This window comes from Cryptomeria japonica, chromosome 5, assembly GCF_030272615.1.
Source record: "Cryptomeria japonica chromosome 5, Sugi_1.0, whole genome shotgun sequence".
In the NCBI taxonomy this organism is placed as follows: Eukaryota; Viridiplantae; Streptophyta; class Pinopsida; order Cupressales; family Cupressaceae; genus Cryptomeria; species Cryptomeria japonica.
In genome coordinates, this window is record NC_081409.1 from 236,907,265 (window position 1) to 236,929,272 (window position 22,008).

The 22,008-nt window shown below is 32.9% G+C and overlaps 1 protein-coding gene across 1 annotated transcript in view; it reads left to right on the top strand.

The window, feature by feature from the left end:
- LOC131063352 (receptor-like protein kinase) overlaps positions 1-17,360 on the top strand; it is a 138,925-nt gene extending 121,565 nt beyond the window's left edge. The window contains exons 3-4 of the mRNA XM_059220535.1: positions 13,224-14,206; positions 16,953-17,360. Coding sequence (XP_059076518.1) covers positions 13,224-14,206; positions 16,953-17,360 — 1,391 coding nt within the window. The remainder of the gene's footprint in view (positions 1-13,223; positions 14,207-16,952) is intronic.
- Positions 17,361-22,008: the final 4,648 nt, after the last annotated feature.

Consider the following 22,008-nt stretch of genomic DNA (forward strand, 5'->3'; position numbering starts at 1 on the left):
AGTATCTAACCAGTATATAGAATTTCTTATCTTAAAACATGCAGAACATATTATAACAGTGTACCGGTATGCAAGAAATAATGAAATAAACAGAATTAAAAACATCCACATAAAAAGCACACCATGACACAAGGATTTAACGAGGAAACCCGATGTGTGAAAAACCTCAGTGGGATTTGTGACCCTTAATATCCACTTACTGGCCAAGAAGAGAATATTACTTACAAGAGGGGCCTGCACATGCAGGAAGGCCAACTACCTAGAGCTCACTGCTCAATAGGAAGTCTCACTAACTTACAATGTGGATTATACAAATCCAATATCTTGTACTGCTTTACAATAGCATCTATAATGCCTGATCTAGTACCGGTTGCTGCTCTGCTTCTTACATAAACCCTTTAACCTATATTTCACATAATAGGTCTGCCTTAGTATTTCGCTTACATCACTTTCTTAACTTCCTCTCAAAATGTCTACAATGATCTCTTTTATATATAAGAGTCATTTTACAACATGCCAAGTCAGCTTACAAAGTTTTTTACAATAATAAACAAAATATAATATAACAAAATCCTATCGGCCTCTGTGCTGGTATACTTCCTTTCTTTGTGCCGGTGCTGGTGTCCTGAGTCTGATCGTTGATGCCAGTGAACTATCTTGCTGGTGTAATGCCTTGCCAGTATAATGCCTTATCGGTGCCATAGGATTGTAAGGTTGCCATCAATGACAAAACCTTCAATCACCTACAGTGTCTCATTGGAGTGTGCATATGCCAACAGTATGTGAACTGTGTGATGATAATTAATATGAACATTAGTGTTCAAACCTTAAAACCTATTGAGATTAAATTAGGGGTGTTGTCCTTCCTTATCTATCCTAAATTCTTCAAAGGGATTCTTGATCTAGACCCTACATCGACTCTAGTTTTGCCTCCTTCTCATTTGAGATCTAGTAGGATTCCTGGAGTTGACATAAGTTCTAATCTAGAAAAGGGGGGTTTTGTGGTTGAGGAAATCCCTTTACCATCTAGGCATTTTGAGGAAAATAAGGATGCTGAGGATATTAAAGAAGGAGAATTTATCATTAACAAGGGATAGGATGACTATAAGATCCCCCTAGGGTTTTCAATAGAAGTAAAATTAGTCCCTTTTGAGCAACCACTGGTGAAGGATTTGTGTCCCCCTGTTCAGGATAAAGGATCTGAGTATGAACAACTGACAACACAAGATAAGGATATTGAGGAAAATGGGGGAGCAAAGGAATATAGTCCATCCTAGAATAGTGAACCAGTCGTGGCAGAAGCGGAAGAGAAAGAACAAGTAGAAAGGGAAGTCAACATTATTGCCAACTTTATTGGGGAAGAAGTAGTTAATAACTTAATGGAATAGTTTGTTGATGAGGTTTGTGACTCCAAAGAATTGGAAAGGAAGAGGGAGCTATATGTGAAAAACTTATTTAAACAAACTAGAGTTAATATGGAAATAGAAGAATTATTCATTGACCTAGATAGTTTGGAAAATGAGAACCCAAACATTCTAGGCATCCATAATACAAAGGAGAGAAAAGACTCTCCTGATTGGGCCAAGTCCATTAAAAGGAGAGGTAGGAGATCCCTTGCTGAATTAAAAGCTAAAGATGGGGAAGCTATGGGCCAACCCAAAATTTCATCACTATTTAATGTAGGGGAGGGGAAGTTCCTCCCCACTGAGCCATGAAACTCTTATCATGGAATGTTAGGGGCATGAATGCCCCTAACAAGTAGCATATCATAAAACATTGTATATCTAAATCAAAACCATACACAATTCTAATCCAAGAAACTAAAATGAACTCAACCAAGAGAGAACTCTTTGAAAAGAAATTAGGTTTTAGAAAACTAAAGTATTCCCCAGCTCAGGGGGCTTCAGGAGGTTTAGGAATCATCTGGGATCCTAGATATTCCTCTTTTACACAATCTGAGATAAAAAAGAATTGGATAGGTGGAAAGATAAACTGCTATAATAATAAGTTAAGAATTAACCTGATCAATGTATATCATCCTATACAAAACAGGGATAAAGCTCAAGTCTAGTTGGAACTTGAGACTTTCTTAAGAGACAATCTGAATGAGATGTGTATTATTGGAGGAGATTTCAATGCCATCACTAAGGCATCAAACAAAAGAAGAGGTAGTAACAAGCTACCTACCGTGGCATTGGACTTCAATGATTGGATCAATCATAATTCTTTGTTGGAAATCCAGACAATAGTGAAAACCTTTACTTGGAACAACATGAGGAAAGGCTTTAGCAATATTGTTGAAAAGCTTGATACGTTTTTTATCCATGGTGGGCTTGTGAATTTCAATTACACTATGGAAGCAGAGATCCTACCTTTATCCAGTTCTGACCATTATCCACTCCAACTTAACATTATGGCAGATCAAGGACCAAGAAACTACCCGTTCAAATTTGAGAACATGTGGTATAAGGATGATAACATCATCAACTTGATTGAAAAATGGTAGAGTGAATCATTATTCTTAGGCTCAAAGATGTATATTGTTGCAAACAAACTGAAGGTAATCAAAAGGAAGCTCTTGGAATGGAATAAAGAGCACTTCGGTAACATCTTTGATAAGAAACTGTTAGTAGAAAAGGACCTCAAGGATGTTAATAGGGAAGTTTTGGATCAAGGGATGGATGAACCTCTCTTCTTAAAGGAAATTTTTTTACTAAAAAAGTATGAAAAGATTTTGGCTAAAGAAGAAATCTTTTGGAGACAAAAATCTAGGGAAACATGGTTGAAAGCTGGTGATCGCAACAAAAAGTTCTTTCATAACAACACCAAGCAGAGAAGATGGGTAAATCAAATCTCTAACATTAAGAACTACCAAGGAGTAAATCTGGAAGACCCGTCAGAGGTGGCAGTGGAGGTAGTAAGGTTTTTTGAAGGCATCCTTAACAATACTATTGGTTCAAACCTTAGAGGCCAACATAATATAATTAAAAATATTCCAAAACTCATTGATGCAGAACACAACAAATGTCTTCTTGAGAAGTTTATAGAGGAGAAGGTCAAATTTGCCCTCATGAAAATGAATCTAGATAAGGCTCTGGGTGCAGATGGCTTCCCAACTAGTTTCTTCCAAAAATGTTGGGGATTTATGGGTCCGGAGATAACAGAGGCCTTAGAAGGTGTTAGAAACTCAAGTAAGATACTGAAAGAGATCAACAATACTTTCATAGTTCTAATTCCAAAAAAAGAGAAACCTAATAGCTTTAATGAATATAGGCCCATAGCCCTGTGTAATACCCTTTATAAACTACTTACCAAAACTCTAGCAACTAGACTTCAGAAACTTCTCCCTATCATCATTAGCGAAGAACAAATAGGCTTTGTGTCTGATAGATCAATCTATGACAGGGTAATCATAGCTCAGGAAGCTATTCATTCAGTCTAGCTTAATGGAGAACCAAGCATGCTGGTCAAATTAGATATTAGTAAATATTATGACAAAGTGAATTGGAGATTTTTATGCAAATGTTTGGAAGCATTTGGCTTTACCAAATCTTGGATCAACCTTATTTTTGAATGCATATCCACCCCCAAATTCTCTATCATGGTCAATGGTACACCTGAAGGTTTTTTTAGTAGCTCTAGGGGCCTTAGGCAAGGAGACCCTATGTCTCCTTCCCTCTTCATCATTATGGCAGAGGCTCTTGGTAGGTCTATCTCAAAGGCTAGGGTAGAGGGGGGAATCATAGGTTTACCCATTACCAGTGGTCTAACTCCCATTACCCACCAACAATTTGTTGATGATACAATTATTTTTGGGCGAGGCAACATTAGGGAAGCAAGGGCCTTCAAAGGTATCCTCAAATCATATATGGAAGCCTTAGGTCAAGAGGTCAATTTGGAGAAGTTAGCTATGTTTATGTTTAACATAGAATTTGCATCCAAGGAAGAGATATGCACAGTCTTGGAGATCAAGCTTGGTCTCCTCCCTTGCAAATATTTAGGCATCCCTCTGGATAAGGGAAACGAGACATATAAGTAATGGGACCACATGGTGGAAAAAATCAAGATGAAAATTAACACTTGGAAAAGGAAATGGTTGTCCTCGGTAGGTAGGGTGACCTTGGTTAAATCAGTTTTGGCAGCAATGTCTAGTTACCAACTTTCTTGTTACAATGTATCGACAAATAAACGTGATGAGCTAAATAAACACCTTAGGACTTTGTTTTGGCAAGGTGCCAGTGAAGAGAATAAATTATCACTTCTATCTTGGGATAAGATTTGTAGACCAAAAGAAGAAGGAGGTGCTGACATTAAAAATATTCATGACCAAAGAAGGGCCCTTGGGGCTAAGTTAGTATGGAGAATGTTCAGACATCCCCATTTAAAATGGGCTAGAATCTTGTACCATAAATACCTTAATGAAGATAACCCTATCCAGATATTTAGAGAAAACAATCCGCTAAGAGGCTCTCACATATGGAAATTTATGTTGGAATGTAGAAATATTATCACAGATAAACTCACTTGGAACCTAGGGTCAGGGGAAGATGCCTTGTTTTGGTCAGACTCTTAGGGAGGGTATAAGGCGATCGAGGAAATCCATGAATTCAGGCCTACAAGAGCACTCCTAGAATCAAATAGAGGGAAATTGATTGGGAGCTACATTTCCCCCTCAGAGGATGGAGCAGGGTGGCAATGGATTGTTAGAGAGAATGAGGATATCCCTGTAAGGGACAAAGACAAACTCATGGCAATTCTTAGAGAGAGAAACATCTCCTCTAGTCTAGGCAAGGATAGGCTTGTGTGGGATGGCTCCATGAATGGGGAATATAACTCCAAGGATGGGTATTATCACATCACTAAAGCTCATCTTAGACCCAAGACTGAGCTGCCTCTTAAACTCTACTAGGACAAGTATTTCCTACCCAAGGTTGGAGTCTTCGCATGGCTTTCTCTCTAGAATAAGCTCTTGACTGCTGATAAATTCAAGAGGATGGGGTATGGGGGACCTAGTAGATACCCTCTTTGTGAAAAGGATGAAGAAGACACAAACCACCTCCTCCTCAATTACAACTATGATAACCAATGTTGGGTATGGTTTACCCAAAAAATAGGTTGATCAATTGCAGACAGATGGAGTGTGTTGAAGGTTGATGACATGATGTCACCAAGATTTTTAGTGGTAAGTATGTCCACCAGTAATGCTGACTAAGTGCAAATGCTTTCATCTAATGAAGGTGATCATGAGGTAGGTTGGCATGTGTGATAACCGGTTTAGGTGCTCCACCAGAAGAGAAGAAAAGTGCAAGGTCGAAGGCATACCGATTAGGGTATAATCGACACGGTCTTTGAACCAGTAGATGAACCCAGTTGTGTGGTTGGTCGGTGCTCCTATCCAAACTGACATAACGGACCTAGCAAAGGTGGATGTCAACAAAGGGGCCATGTGGAGGTGAAATAACATGCATGATAGTTCTAATACTTAATATAAGTACAGATCCAATAGCCAACAAGATGAGAGGGGGGGGGTGAATCATACAAACTTAATCATCCAAAAAAACATCAGATTCAACCTCGGTAGCACATATATCAGTCATATAACCAAAAACTATCAAACATGCAAACTCAAAAGCATATGAACAATATAAACCTCATAACACCAAATTTAACGTGGAAACCCAAATAGGAAAAAACCACTGTGGGATTTCAGACCCATTAAGAAATATACTCTTATAGAGTATGCTCGGTTAAAAGCAAATCCTGTTAAAGATTACAAACACATTGCTAGATGTGACCTGGTTAAGGGATTTCCCTCAGATTTGTTAGGATCTTAACTTTGTTAGAAGTGACCTTGTCAAAGGATTTCAAACACTCAATCAAAATGTCACCTTGCTAGAGGATTTACATATAAGATTGTTAAGTCCACTCGGTTAAGAGATTTCCTGTCACTTTCATAAAATAACAGTAATAAAAATCTATCTGCAACTTCACATCTAAAATGCTAAAGCAGATTCCTATTTGTTCAATACAATCTAGACATAGAACTAATCTTGTCTATTTGTTGGGCATCAATACTCTGTTATTCTAGTAGGTCTTCAAGCTTCTGTGCTCGGTAATCACTATGTAGCATCCCTGTGCATACACTTGCCCGCATACATTGTTTATCAACAGTTTCCTATTTATAAACAATCTTCTAACCGCTTAATCTCATTGTTCACATTTCCCATGATCAATCATAGCCATTAGATCTTTAATCTTGTCCAGGTTCAATGTATCTTTCGATCTGAAAACATTTTACACTACCTTGGAACTTGCATATTCACCTTGGAACTTGTGTTAGGGTAATGCAGTTCAATCTGAGTTGTAGATCTTCTTGTCGACTTTCCATTGCCTTAGATTCATTAACAAACTACTTCCACGGCTTACCAATCATTGATCTACTCCAGCTTATCAGCATCATTAATTAAATATCACATGTAAACATTTAATGCATTCTGTTATAGCTTGGTTACAACTCGGTAAATACTAAACTTCACTCGGTAGACATTCTACCTTCATTAACCGATAGCGATAACCTTAGGGTTTACCGACTAGGTTCCTTAGGGTTTACCGACTAGGTTCTTTGCTTGATAACATAGTATAGTATTAACCTTTGCATTTTACAACATATGTATGATGTTAAAACAATCTAAAACATCAAGATCTCATCATTGTCTGACTCGGTAGAGTTGCCCATTGAATAACTTATCCCCTTATTCATCATATTCTTTCCTGTGTCTTTACCGACTTCTTTATAATCTTCATATCATACTTCTCAAGATATGGCAACATCATACTAAATTAGAAAATCAATTTCTTGACATCAATGACAAAATAATAATATCAAGATAGTAAAACATCTTTAATCAGTTATGTCCATAATCATCAACAACCTTCTCAATATCCTTATTGAAATGTCAACAATCTTTCATTGTCTGTTATAATGCAATATTGCCAACAATGCTTACATAGGTCAGTGTGATAAGTCGATGAGGTTGTTGGCGACTAGTCCAACATTTATGGCGATTGTGAAGCTTGAGAAATGAAGGTAGAGGATTGCAGCTTGAGATGAAGGAAACTATAGAGATCTAGTACAGACTGATCTTGCAGATCAAAGAGGAAGAAGGAAACCACATCAGACATGTGATCGATTAAAAAAAAGGTCGAAAATCTTGCTATAGATGGCAAAAGAGAGAAGATGTGGTTCACAAGGTAAACAAATGGGTGATGCTCATTGATTGAGTATTGAAAATTGATCAAGGACATAATATCAGATTGTCTATGATATGTCATGATGATCAAAGATCATATCAGATGCAAATTCAGTGCATGGTGGAAACCCTAGCATGCAAATATTCAAACTCACGTTTAGATGGGAAAATATGGATATAAGAGTGCGAGCCAAAGATGTTGTTGGAGCTACTATAGGAGAAAGGAAACTAGTCAAGTTCTCAATGAGAATCAGAGGAGAGACTATGTGAGAGAGAGAATAGGGTTGACGAGTTCAACCGACAATAGTGAGGCAACTGATAGTTTGCAAATAAGCATGATAGAGAAGTGCACCAGTGGTGGTGAGCCGACATAGAAGAGGCAAAGAAGATTGCAGAGAAGGAAAGCTGAGAATCAACATAAATCAAACAACATACAACTGATTGAGTGAAGAATACCGAAGGTGACTAGTGGCTATGTGACATAAAGGTTGGAGAATCGGTAGAGAGTAGAACCGACAGAGAACAAAACCAACAAAGAAGAAGAAGAGGTTGAACCAACAAAGGTGTAGCAAAGAGTAAGGTGCAATGGAGAGTGGGGTTGCAATAGGAGATAAAGTTGCTACAAAGAAAAGGTGAATAGAGAACCGACATAGACTTGTGTAGGGGTGAACTAGCGGAGAGACATACATAAGAGTTACAAAGTTCTTTTGTAACAAGAAGATAACTCTTGTATTCAAAATATGATTTTGTAATCATTGAGTTGGAGCTCAGTGCAGGGGTTGGTGTCGTAAATGTTGTAATCAAGGTTTTCATTGTGAGGTTGGATTGGAGTAGTAGTCTCCAAAAACACTTCTCATTAAGGTTTTTCCCATCTTGGGTTTTCCTTGTACATATGGTGTTCTATGGTGTCCTTTTTATGTGTGGTTACATTTGTGTCATTCTCCCTTCTAACTGGTAAGTCTGCTTTATGTTAGATCTGTTAACCGTTTTGCACATAGAGGTGAGAAAAGGGCTAAGTTTGGAAATCATTGATTCACCCCTCCCTCTCAGTGACATCTAGTGTTCAACACATGGAGGCCGTAGAACCCACAGTGGGGGTTGCGACCTCTATGGAGGTTGCAAGTCCTCACGGCAAGGTTGAAAGGGAGGGAAATTTCAAACTCCTTCCCGTAAAAGAAACAATAACAAAAATATAAATCTTGCAAATTGAAAGAAAAAAAAACCCTCTAATATTTTCATGGTTGCCACTCTTTTCTAGTCCACACCTGTGAGATATCTGCAAAAACAAAGAAAAGATGCAAAAAATTAGATCTAGGGTTTCACTAAGAAAACAAGAGGGAAAGAAAAAAAATCTCAAAATAAAATTGGTGCGAACCCAAAACAAATAAAATGGAGATTTTGATCTCCCACAAATGCCTATGGTTGCCACTCCTCAAGTTGGAAAGCTGCAAACAATATAAGAGAAAAATTACATCAGATCTAGGGTTTTAGAAAAACCATAAGAATTTATTGGGTGAAATCTTTGATCTCCATAGCTTATTTGATGAAGCCAAAGAACTTTTGAGAAACCTGAAACAATGGCTTCCATGGATGAGGCTAGAGAGAGAATATATTTACTTTCCATCATAATAGATGTTAGGGTTTTCCATTCAATCCCTAAGATCCGATGGTAGAGATTAAAACAATCTAATGGATGAGAATCTTTGCACAACCCATTAGGATTATGGCTGGAAGTTTTTAATGAAAATTAAAATAATTAATTATGACTAGTATCATGATGTGGGACCATGATGTTAGGTACCCATGGCTTGGTGTAACTTAAATATATATTATATTAAAGATATATATATATATATATATATATATATATATATATATATATATGTATGTATGTATGTATGTATGTATGTATGTATGTATGTATGTATGTATGTATGTATGTACACATATATATGTATACGTATACATATAAATATACATATATGTGTACACACATACATACATATAACTGTTGTCTCATAAATCTAATGTTTAGTTGTGTATTTTATCTAATGATTAAATTAGTCATTTATAAATCGTCAAGCCCACTTTTATTTATTAAAAAACATTCATACAAATTCCGACGAACTTTTGTTGGAAACTTTCATTGAAATTTTTTATCGAAATATCAACAAACGTCGGGCATAAATTTAATTATCCGATGAAACATCTAATTATGCATCTTTCATTAGAATTTTTTGTTGGATTTTGCAGTCAAATGAGTTAGTGATTGTCTTGGAATAAAAGTGATTACAACCTCAACATTCCAATGTTTCGTCACCCAAGATTTGATTTCCTCCTTGGATGTGTTTGCACCAATTATTCTCTTAATGATGATAGTTTTACTGAGATCCCTAGCCATTCGGTATACCTCCACCATGACATCAACCTCACATTCTTCTAATCATCTAGGGGAAAGGATCCGATAGTTGAGCGCATTCCAATTCTTGTGATAGAAGTTGTTGATTTAATACCCCCATACTTGTCGATTTAATGTCCAACTTTTGTACAACATTGCACCAATATTTGTATGATAAATACCAATAATTGAATGAAATATACCTTTTGTTGTGAAAAGTAACCAATCATGTGATGCCACATCAGATGCACAAGTATTGGAGCCCTTTTGCACACCTAGTGATCTCACTTTTTTTGCTGGGCTGTTTTGGACACCTTGGCAAAACGCATGCTAATGTGGCATCATATTTGATGATGTGACCCTAAAACCTTAGTTATAAGTAGGGGACTTGCAAAGTGAGTTGTTGTAAAAAAACCAGAGTGATTTGAAATTTCCACATAGTATTTTGAGAAGCGTGAAGTTAGGGTGCACAACTACTGGGTCCTCTCCCCTAATTCATTCTGCAAAACTCTTGTTTTGATCTCTTTGCTCATTTAGGTTTTGCTTTGCATCTATGTTTTTGTTCAACCAATGTTTTGCATTCCTACTCTGCCTTGGGTCCAAATGCACCATTTTTTACACATTAATTTGTGACAAATAATTATTTTATATAAATATATTTTTGTTTATTAAATTTTTTTAATATTATATATATATATATATATATATATATAAGTTTTAAATAAAAACAACCATATTAGATTTATCAATTTTTTGCTAAAATTCAATTGTTAGTTCTTTTTTTTTTTATATTTATGTATTTATTATGTTTTAATTTAATATCAAATATGATATCTATAGATACGCCTCCACATTTGTAGGGTTTATTTGTAGCATAGTTAGGTTTTTCTTGCATGGGGTACAAGGAAGTTGCATATTACTATAAGTCATTTGTAGACCCAAAACCAAATTGTCTAGACTATAAAAAGATCCATTTCCATTTCCATTATATTTGATTATGAAAAATAATTAAATATTTCTTAATTTAATATTTTTTTATTAGTTTAATTAAAGTACATCTCTTCATTAAAAAGATTGTGAAAAAAAGACTTATTTATAAATTTATTTGAAGTTATAATTAATCTTATTAGTACTTGTAGTTAGGCTAGTGCTATTGCAATCATTTCACACTTAGTTAACTAGTGATTTAAAATATACATGCATAGTCATAAATAAACACTAATTAATCTTGAAGGAATTATAATCTACTATTTTTTATATTTTTTGTTATCAAACTTATTTTTATAGTCTATATGCACATTTTGTAAACTTTTTTAAATTGGAAAAATCATTTTATGAAAATTTGATAGGAAAAACACTTAACTTTCTTTACATTATACCATTGTTTAAAATATTGTAATTTTTACAATTAATTTTTTTTTATATATAAAAAATTATTTATTTATTAACATTATGTAATTGTAATTGATAATTTTTTTATTATTAAACTCCTTAATAATTTATTTAAATTTATTTATTATTTCAAATAATATTTATTATATGTGTATATATATATATATATATGTTTTTGATAGGTAATGGGCCGAAGTGGATAAGGTGTACATACCCTACCCCCTTTGTGAGATTTGAACTTGTGACCTCTATTTTAAGAGCACAAATTCTCCACCACTAAGCCAACTCAAGTTGTATTGTTGTATATGTATATTTAATTTTTATTATTGAGATACTATTTATTATATGTTAGTAGATTTATTGTATATTTATATTTAATATTTATTATCCAGATACAATTTTTTATTAATGAATATTAAATTAGTTGATAATCAAATTAATTAATTTATTATTCATACTAAAATTCGATTTTACATATATATAAATTATTTTTGTTCATATAATTTCTCTATTATATTAAATAATGATAGCTCAATATATATAAGTTTTTAATATTTAAATAAATAACTTTTTCCTCTTCCCCCACCACTCCTACCCCTTTCCACAGGTCATACTATTTTACTATTCTTTTAATATATAAATATACATTTTTTTTGTTTTCAATTAATCAAATTACAAAGGCAAGCAAATTATTTGTTCATAATTATTTAACAAATATTTTTTTGATAAACAAAATCAATTTCAAGTAGTTTAGGTCAACTCTAACAACTAATATATTATCAAGCCTAGTAAAATCATGATTTATTCAACTATTATATATATATATCAAAATCAAATTGTAGAAGATTTGAATTCTGCACCATCTAGGTGCCTACAACATAAAGGTTGCCATTAAACCAAATGTCCTTTGGCATAGTTAAAGTGTTATGAACTTATAAATAAGTATTTACAATATTTCTTCTAAATGAGATAAAATCATCAGATTTTTCAATATAATTTACAAAATAAAATTCAATTTCATTTGTACAATTTTCACTATAATTTAAAATAGCTATCATGCCAACTCATCTATCACCTACACAATAAATTATTTACGTATGTATCAACTACAACTACTTTTATTTGAAGACTATAAATTGTCACTAAGTGGCCCACTTGTTTATTAAGTGTAATGAGAGTTTCATTTTGGAAATAAGTATTGAATTGGTAGATAATCTTATTCATTTAGTGGGAGTGTACAAGTATATTAATAAACTTATTCATTTTCCTATAACTTGTTTCTAGTGGTTTCTCATAAATAACATTGCATAAATGATTGTTTTATATATTAACTTACATCTAAACATTGTAACAAGATAATTCTCGGAACTTACACCAAACCTTGCTAGTACAAGATAATCATTAGAACTTACATTCAACAATATTGTTGAGGTGTCATATAACGTCTATCTCATATAATAAATACACTTTTATTATTACTATAGATATTTCAAATATGTCTATCTGAAAAATGACCAAAAGTATTAATTGAAAGTTACTTTATGTAACTAAAAAGTACATAATCTTATTTTGCAACTAAATTATTTACTACTTTTACGAAGTCTTTATAAATATTAATATTTTAAACTATTATCAAATTTAATAAAACATTTAAACCGTTACACACTTATCTGTCATTGTAAAATACCTCCTGATATTAAATATTTTATTAATAAATGCATCAGCATATTGGATAGTGATTGGCTCACATCCACTGTAATTTCAGACTTCTTATTATACCACTTCACCTTGGAAATTTAAACTTGAACCTCAACGTACACCTGATGCTTTACCATTTGAGGTTATCTCATGATTTCTATTGATTCTCTTAGATTTTGCATTTAAGTTCTATATATACGGGGGTTGATTTGCTGCAATACATGTTCTTGTAGATTCAGTTTTACATTATTGCTTATTGAGTAGTTCGGTTGTTCGGTAGTGTTGAAAATTCTCGATGGAGTTTTGCAAAGAGGTTCTGCAAGTTCTGTTTTTGTGCAGTTTATGCTACTTAGCATGGGGTAAAACCTCCAAATCAGACATCGAAAGTCTGATCCTGTTCAAAAATGTTGTGGAGGAAAGTTCAATCTTCCCATCGACATGTTTAAGTTCATGGAACTTTTCAATTGATCCATGTGACTCTGTAGGAACTAGCCAATTTATCTGTGGGATCAGATGTGATGTAAAAGTAAAGGGTAGGAAGAGGATCACAAGCCTTACATTAGATCAGCCAGGATACCGAGGTTCCTTGGATCCTTCTATTGGGAATCTAAGACAACTCACAGAGCTCTACTTAGCAGGGAATGCATTTCATGGAATCATTCCCCAGAGCATTGGGAGATTAACTAAGCTCAATAAGCTTGACTTGTCAGGAAACATGTTCTCTGGTTCTCTCCCACATTCCTTGGGAAAGCTCAAGAGTTTGCAGGTTCTGAGCTTGTCAAATAATAGGCTTAGTGGGTCTTTGCCCCATTCCTTGAATAGCTTGGAAAATTTGATTACATTGGATTTATCTTATAACATGCTGAGTGGCATGATTCCTCCAATGGGTGGGCTGAGAGAGCTTGAAAGCTTTGATTTGAGCTCTAACAGGCTTGTGGGTGCCATTCCATCGGACCTGCCTGTGTCTCTGTCACAGATGCTTCTGAGATCAAATTTTTTGACAGGGCAGTTGCCTTCAAGCTTGAGCAGACTTCAAAATTTGGGTGTATTAGATATTAGCTGCAATAGATTGAGTGGTAAAATTGATGGGTTCTTGCTTTCCAACCCTGAATTGCAGCAGCTGAATTTGTCAAACAACAGCTTTACTGCGATCAGTGTGCAAAATTTGTCTGCAATGGACAGTCAACTGGTAGCTGTGGATATTGGGTTTAACAAAATCAGTGGGCTTTTGCCCTCCAACATTGTAACTCTGCAATCTCTGGCTTCTCTGTCTCTGAGATACAATCGGTTTTATGGTCCAATCCCTGCGGATTATGGTGTTAAGGTTGCTGCTGAAGTCCACCCTCTGGTTAGATTGTATTTAGATGGGAATTACCTAAGTGGAGAGGTTCCACCTCAGTTTTTGAATATCAATGAGAATATTAGTGGGAGCTTTGCTAACAATTGTCTCAAGAGCTGCCCATCTAATGTATTGTTGTGCCAAGAGGCTCAAAGGCCAGCTTCTGAGTGTAGGAATGCATAGAATTCCTTCTATTTGTGTACTGATAATCATTCTCCATGAGGGATTAATTTCTTTCTAGGCTAATACTCACCATCTAACAGTACAACTATCTAGCTTTGAGATAATATGATTTAATTGTATTGGATTTATGAGTTCATGTATTCGATCTATGCAAAATGAAGATCATTTCCTGTTGAATTAATCATAGTCTTTTAGCAATAATGCTTTGGATCTTGATTGTAAAGCTTTTTGAAAGCTTCACAGCAGTTTTTCACTGTATCAGAAGTTTATTAGCAAGTTTGCTTTTCAAATTATGTTTCTGAGATTTATATATTAGCATGGTCATAGTCTACAGGAATTGCTATGGCCAAGGCAGTTGTAAATGATGATTTAGCTTCAATTCTAAGTAGAATCGATCGATTGTGACCAAATAATGATTTTGGGCAGGAGTGTGAGTAAATGCTTGAGTGGATAGACATGTTTTCTTCATGTGATTTGCTCTGCTTAATCCGAACTTTTGACGAATAGACTTAATATGAGAGTTTAAAAATAGAATTTTAATATTAGGGTTTATTTGAAACATCTCAATTTTGTGCATTATGATTAGGCTTTTACTTAATATTTTTAATAGTAGGGTTTTTTAATAAAATATTGGAATGTTTTTTAATTATAATTTTTTAATTAATGATAGGCATTCTACAATGGCAGCAAGGGGTGGAGTGACCATTTAATGTTAACTTTTATCTTTTAACTTAAATTTGACAATCAATTATATGTCACAATATTAATATTAATTGTAAACTTAAGATTTTTAAATAAATACCATATAAAATTAAATATAATGTAAGTACAATATAATTTAAATATTTTTATATGTGGGTAAATATAATTTAAAATGAAATAAAATAATGACAATTTGATAGGAAAAACACTTAACTTTCTTTACATTATACCATTGTTTGAAATATTGTAATAACTTTACAATTATTTATTTATTTATGTTTAATATTAGATATCAATTATTTATTTATGAACATTAGGGGAAAGGACCCAGTAGTTGGGCATGTACCAATTATTGTGAGGGTTGTTGATACCTTTTGTTCCAAAAATTGAACAAATAAAACCTATTGTTTGAAACAAAAAGTATCAATTTTTGTTAGGAAATGTACCAATAGTTGTTATTTATTTATGAACATTAGGGGAAAGGACCCAGTAGTTGGGCATGTACCAATTGTTGTGAGGGTTGTTGATACCTTTTGTTCCAAAAATTGAACAAATAAAACCTATTGTTTGAAACAAAAAATATCAATTTTTGTTAAGAAATGTACCAACAGTTGTTATTTATTTATGAACATTAGGGGAAAGGATCCAGTAGTTGGGCATGTACCAATTGTTGTGAGGGTTGTTGATACCTTTTGTTCCAAAAATTGAACAAATAAAGCCTATTGTTTGAAACAAAAAATATCAATTTTTGTTAGGAAATGTACCAACAGTTGTTAGGAAATGTACCAATAGTTGTTAAGAAATGTACTAATATTGTAAAAAGTAGCCAATCAGTTGATGCCATATCAGTTGCACAACTATTGGGGTCTCTTTTGCATGCCTATTGGTCGCACAACTCCTGGGTCCTTTCCCCTATGCAATTGTAATTGATTGATTTATGTTTATTATTAGATTGCTTAATAATTTATTTAAATTTATTTATTATTTTTTTATATTTAAATAAATAAGTTTTGCCTCTTCCCCCACCACTCCTACCCCTTTCCATAGGTCATACTATTTAAATGTTCTTTTAATATATAAATATATAATTTTTTGTTTTCAATTAATCAAATTACAAAGGTAAGCAAATTATTTGTTCATAATTATTTAACAAGTGTTTACTTTGATAAACAAACTCAACTTCAATTAGTTTAGGTCAACTCTAACAACTAATATATTATTAAACCTGGTGAAATCGTGATTCATTCAACTATCTATATATATATGAAATCAACACCATCTAGATGTCTACAACATAAATTTTGACATTAAACCAAATGCCCTTTGGTATATTTAAATTGTTATGAACTTATAAGTATTTACAATATTTCTTTTAAATGAGATAAAATCATCACAATTTTCAATAAAATTCAACTGCATTTGTACAATTTTCACTATAAATTTAAAATAGCTGTCATGCCAACTCATCTATCACCTACACAATAAATTATTTACCTATCTATGTATCAACTACAACCACTTTTATTTCAAGACTATTAATTGCCACTAAGTTGCAGTTGCACTTGTTTATTCAATGAAATGTTGCACTTGTTTATTCAATGTAATGAGAGTTTCATTTTGGAAATAAGTATTCAAATGGTAGATAATCTTATTCTTTACAGGAACTGTAGAAGTATATTAATAAACTTACTCATTTTCTTGGTAATGTGCTTCTAGTGGTTTCTCATAAATAACATTGCATAAATGATTATTTTATATATTAACTTACATCTAATACTATCAGACAACATAATCCTTGGAACTTACATCTAACCTTGCTAGTACAAGATAATTATTAGAACTTACATTCAACAGCATTGTTGAGGTGTCATATAACATCTATCTGATATAATAATTACACTTTTATTATTAATATAGATATTAGGTATTAATTGAAAGCTACTTTATGTAACTAAAAAGTACATAATCGTTTTCCAACCATGAATTGCAGCAGTTGAGTTTGTCAAACAACAGCTTTACTGCGATCAGTTTGCAAAATTTGTCTGCAGTTGACAGTCAACTGGTAGCTTTGGATATTGGGTTCAACAAAATCAGTGGGGTTTTGCCCTCCAACATTGTAACTTTGCAATCTCTGGCTTCTCTGTCTCTGAGTTACAATCGGTTTTATGGTCCAATCCCTGCAGATTATGGTGCTAGGGCTGCTGCTGATGTACATCCTCTTGTTAGATTGTATTTAGATGGGAATTACCTAAATGGAGAGATTCCATCTCAGTTTTTGAACATCTCTAGTGAGAATATTAGTGGGAGCTTTGCTAACAATTGTCTCAAGAGCTGCCCATCTAGTGTTTTGTTGTGCCAAGGGACTCAAAGGCCAGCTTCTGAGTGTAGGAATGCATAGCATTCCTTTCTGATTGTGTAATGTTAATCATCCTCCGTGAGGGATTAATATTGCCCATCTAACAGTGCAACTATGTAGCTTTGACATTATATGATTTTATATTGTATTGGATATATGACTTCATGTATTGGATCTGTGCAAAATGAAGATCATTTGCTGTTGAATACTTAATCACAGTCTTTTGGCATTAATGCTTTGTATCTTGATTGTAAGCTTTTTGGAAGTCTCACAGCATTTTTTCACTGTATCAGAAGTTTATTAGCAGGCATGTTTTTCAAATTATGTTTCTGAGATTTATATATTAGCATTTTCATAGTGTACAGGAATTGCTATGGCCAAGGCAGTTCTAAATGATAATTTAGCTTCAATCCTAAGTAGAATCGATCGATTGTGACCAAATAATGATCTGGGACAGGAGTGTGAGTAAAAGTGAATGTATTTCTTTCCACCTTTTCACATCTGCTTCCAGTTGAACACATTCGGTTAATTTTTATATTATTAAGAAATCGTATAGGAATCCTGAAAGTAATTTTCAGGATTTGAATTTAGTTTTGTATGGGATTACATAAGAGTTCATAATAGAACTTTGAATTGAAATTTACAGCAAAATGGATTTGAATTTAACTTTGAATTCAATTTACAGCAAGCTTTCCAACTTAGAGCCAATCTTCAAATAACCCGTGAGCAATGTGCTCGAAGAAAAATTCAATGTCATATAATATTATTATATTTTATATTTCGATAGAGAATCTTTAAACGACTGGTGAGGCAGATTTTAAATGTTACATCTAAATGCTTGAGTCCATAGACATGTTTTCTTCATTTGATTTGCTGTGCTTAATCAGAACTTTTGAAATGTTTTTTAATATTAGGGTTTTTAATAAAATGTTGTAACTTTTTGGATTATGATTGTTAAATTTCAAGATCAGATATAAGTTTATATTAATTAAATTAAAATTTTGATAATCGGATCAACATGCGTTCAGCAAGACTTGATCCTTGGTGGGTTCATTTGGAGCCATTCAACTTCACCAATAGACCAAGGGCCCATTGACATTCACCTATATTTACCATAACACATAAAAATCCCACATAAATTCACCAAAATTTAATATGACATTTTAAAATGACTCACAAAATTCTCCAAATATCGATTGTTATAAAGACAATTGAAAGTCAATACTTTTTTGACATATTTTGTTTGATTCTTAGCTCTCAATTAAGATCATAGACATTTTTCTGCTATAGGCATTTCTATATAATGGACTTGGACAAAACCTATCGATAAGTGATAGGTCCACCAATGTCATGTACTTTCAATTTTTAAAATAAAGGAGAATTCCACAACACAAAATATATTTGAAGTTGCTAACAAATTTTAAAATGAAATTGGTAGTATGGATGATTATCAATTGCTAAAAAGTTGGTGTGTGTAGGAGCTAATGGAGTTGTAGTGTTTTAAGGTCATAGGAACAATTTTTGCGCAAAGCTACAAACTACTATTTCACCATACGTGATTGAAATTCATTGCATGACCCACATATTGAATTTAGTGTTTATAATTATGAGCAATTTTAATTCAATAGCTAAAGTTGAAAATCTAGTTCATGATATCTACTAATTCTTCTATTAAAGTCCCAAATAGTTTGCAAAATTCTAAAATTTTATTGAGGGAATAACCAATGGAAACAATATTCTTAAGGGTGTTGATACCAGATGAATCTCCTTGCATAAACTAGCAAAAAGATCTTGAACTCAAAATATAAATCCCTGATTAGAATAATTTATGAACAACAAGACTCAATAGACAAAGCTTCTGAGCATTTACATAGGTTAAGTGATGTAGATACACTCTTAACTTTGGCTGGTATTCTCCCCCTATTGAATGAAATGAGCAAGCTTAAGAAAGTAGTCCACGAAAGAACTGTGTATATATTCATGACTATAGTGGTCTATGTAGAAGGTTAATCATGGCCCTATATAATCTATATCTATCAAAAGATCCATCTATAATGGAGTAATTTAGTAGTTGGCATTTAATTACAAATCTAGACAATCTTGATAATATTTTACAGTTTAATAATAGCAAGGAGTTATATGCCCATGTACATGGATATGAGATACCAATGCACCACTATACCATGTTTGTTGGTAGGTTCTTTACTAGATTGAGAGATGTACCTGTTACAAGGGAAGCTTTTAATAAGATTGTCAATTTTGTACAAGCTACTTTAAAGAGAATTGCGAGAGAGGTTTCAAATGAGATTATAACTTGATTCTATCAAATTGTACTATTAGAAGTCATGTCTATTGTGTATCCTAATTAATGGGTCAATTCTGACCAAAAGGATTTTTTTGAGAAGTTAAAGTGTTTGATTGGTCATTTTTGTGAAAAATCTATATGTAGTGTCAATGGAAAGGAAATATAACTAGAAGGAATTATAGATAAATATAAGTTCACATGACAATCGATCAAATTTGCAACAAGAATAAAGGAGAAAACTAAGTCCTTGCAAAGTCCACACCAACAAGGATCAATAACAATGATTTGGGAAAAAGAAGGTTAAATCCCAATATTGAATGATGCACTCACAAAATTTGTCAAACTTGTTGATTTATGTCAAACCATGATATTAGGATTTATTGAGGATGAGAGAGTTTTTAGTGCATTGGGGTACTTGAAATCAAAGACAAAAAAAAACCTAAAAGAATTTGGAAACTTGTTTGAGATTGTATACAAGTAGGTGTGATATCTAGAGTTTTCCTTATGAAAGGGCACTAACAATCTGGAGTTCCATGTGCGAGAGGAGAGGGTTGCGCAACACTTCAAAGACTGGAGGAGAAAACGAAGGTGATCGAGTGAATGACATTGTTGAGTTGAATGTAAGAAGACGTGCAGAGAACCAAGAAAATGGCTTACATGATGAAGAAGAAAATGAAGAACAACTTGAGGAGTCGAATTGGTAATTCAAATTGGATGGCACTGATAATTAACATTTAACATTTTCTTGGTATTTATACTTTTTACTTTAATTCATGAATCATTGAATCATCTATTGCAAAATCCAAACTATCATTGATGATATTTTATACTTATTACTCTATCATTGAATGCTAAATGCAATTGCAATTTTTAAATTTTCACTTATAAATTATTTAGTAACATGCTAATATGTTCCATGATCCATTGTAGAATTTAAATTGTAAACATTGTCTTTAAATTTCATTGTTTATGAATATTAACAAACACACATTTTAAATTGAGATAATTATTAGATTATTATTGTATCATATTGATGTGCATTGTGTATACATTAGTTTTATCACAAAATCACACTAATTCCCTAATTTCATTTCACAATCTAGAAACTGGTAGAACCTTTGAAAAATATTTTTGCTACTTTGTTCTGGTAAAACCCTACCCCATGTTTGTGCATCTCAAAAGTCAAATCCTAAGTCTTTTGTTTATGTTTACAATTTGACTTGTGTTTCCTGATTTCTAAAAATTAAGTTGCAACCTTGAAGAGTTAGCGGTTGTTCAACCCCATTTGCCAGTGATCAGTTGATCACTACAAAAAAAATATGGGACTTGGTGAAACCTAACAAGGAAAGGAAAATTATTCACTACAAATTAGGTTTCAAGTAAAAATTTGAGAAGCACAAGGTCATGTTAGCTGATAAGGGTTGTCCTAGGTAGAGGGGAATAATATTGGTGAGATTTACAAAACTAACATTATTATATGAATGTTATCTACTATTACTACATTTGGCCTTAAAGTTGAACAAATGGATGTTAAGACAAATTCTTTTTGTGGGGATTTCAAGGAGTCTTACATGTAACAATTAGAAGACTAGAGAACTAGAGTTGTTGGAAGGAGTACATATTTTTTCAATATATAAAATTATGAATTTGTACACTTGTTATGAGGGAAAAATAATTAGAGAAACAAGTATGGGTTGAAATTCAAATAATTAAGAAGACAAAAGGTAAATAATATTTTTTTGAAATGGAAGGAAAAGAAAACTAAATAAGCAATGGATGAATGCATCCAAATTTTCTAAGCATGGAATTTCAATTATCTAGAGTGTTTAATGTAGTTGCATTTCAGTTTGCAAGCAATATTAAATTACAAAATAATTATAAGATAAAACATTGCTGAGAAGATTTTGGGTTTTGAGAATGGATGAGTCATGGAAGTCAAAAGATTATTCTAATTTTTTTAACAAGAGAAAGAACTATGTTAGATTTGTAATCAATATATGACACTAGTACAAGTAATTTTGTAGCCATAGAGAACACCTATAGGAAACTTCTAGCATGCTTAGAATACCCTATTCAAGCTACTAGAGTTAACTCAAGATGACCCTAGGAAACCATGACAATTCCATTAGTATACATCATCTTATTTTATGATTCTAGCATGTCACAATAGGCCATGTGCTTTTTTCATTGCATTATATTTCTAATGATTTTTTTGTTAAACACTCAACATTTATAAGTTTCCATCAAGACTTATTTTGAATTTTTGAATGTCTACATGATCAAATGCTTACAACTATTGTTTATTTCTGTTTCAACAACCCATCAAGAAGTTAGAACTATTGTCATAAATGATTGATAAATAAATTCACTCACCTAGAATCAACT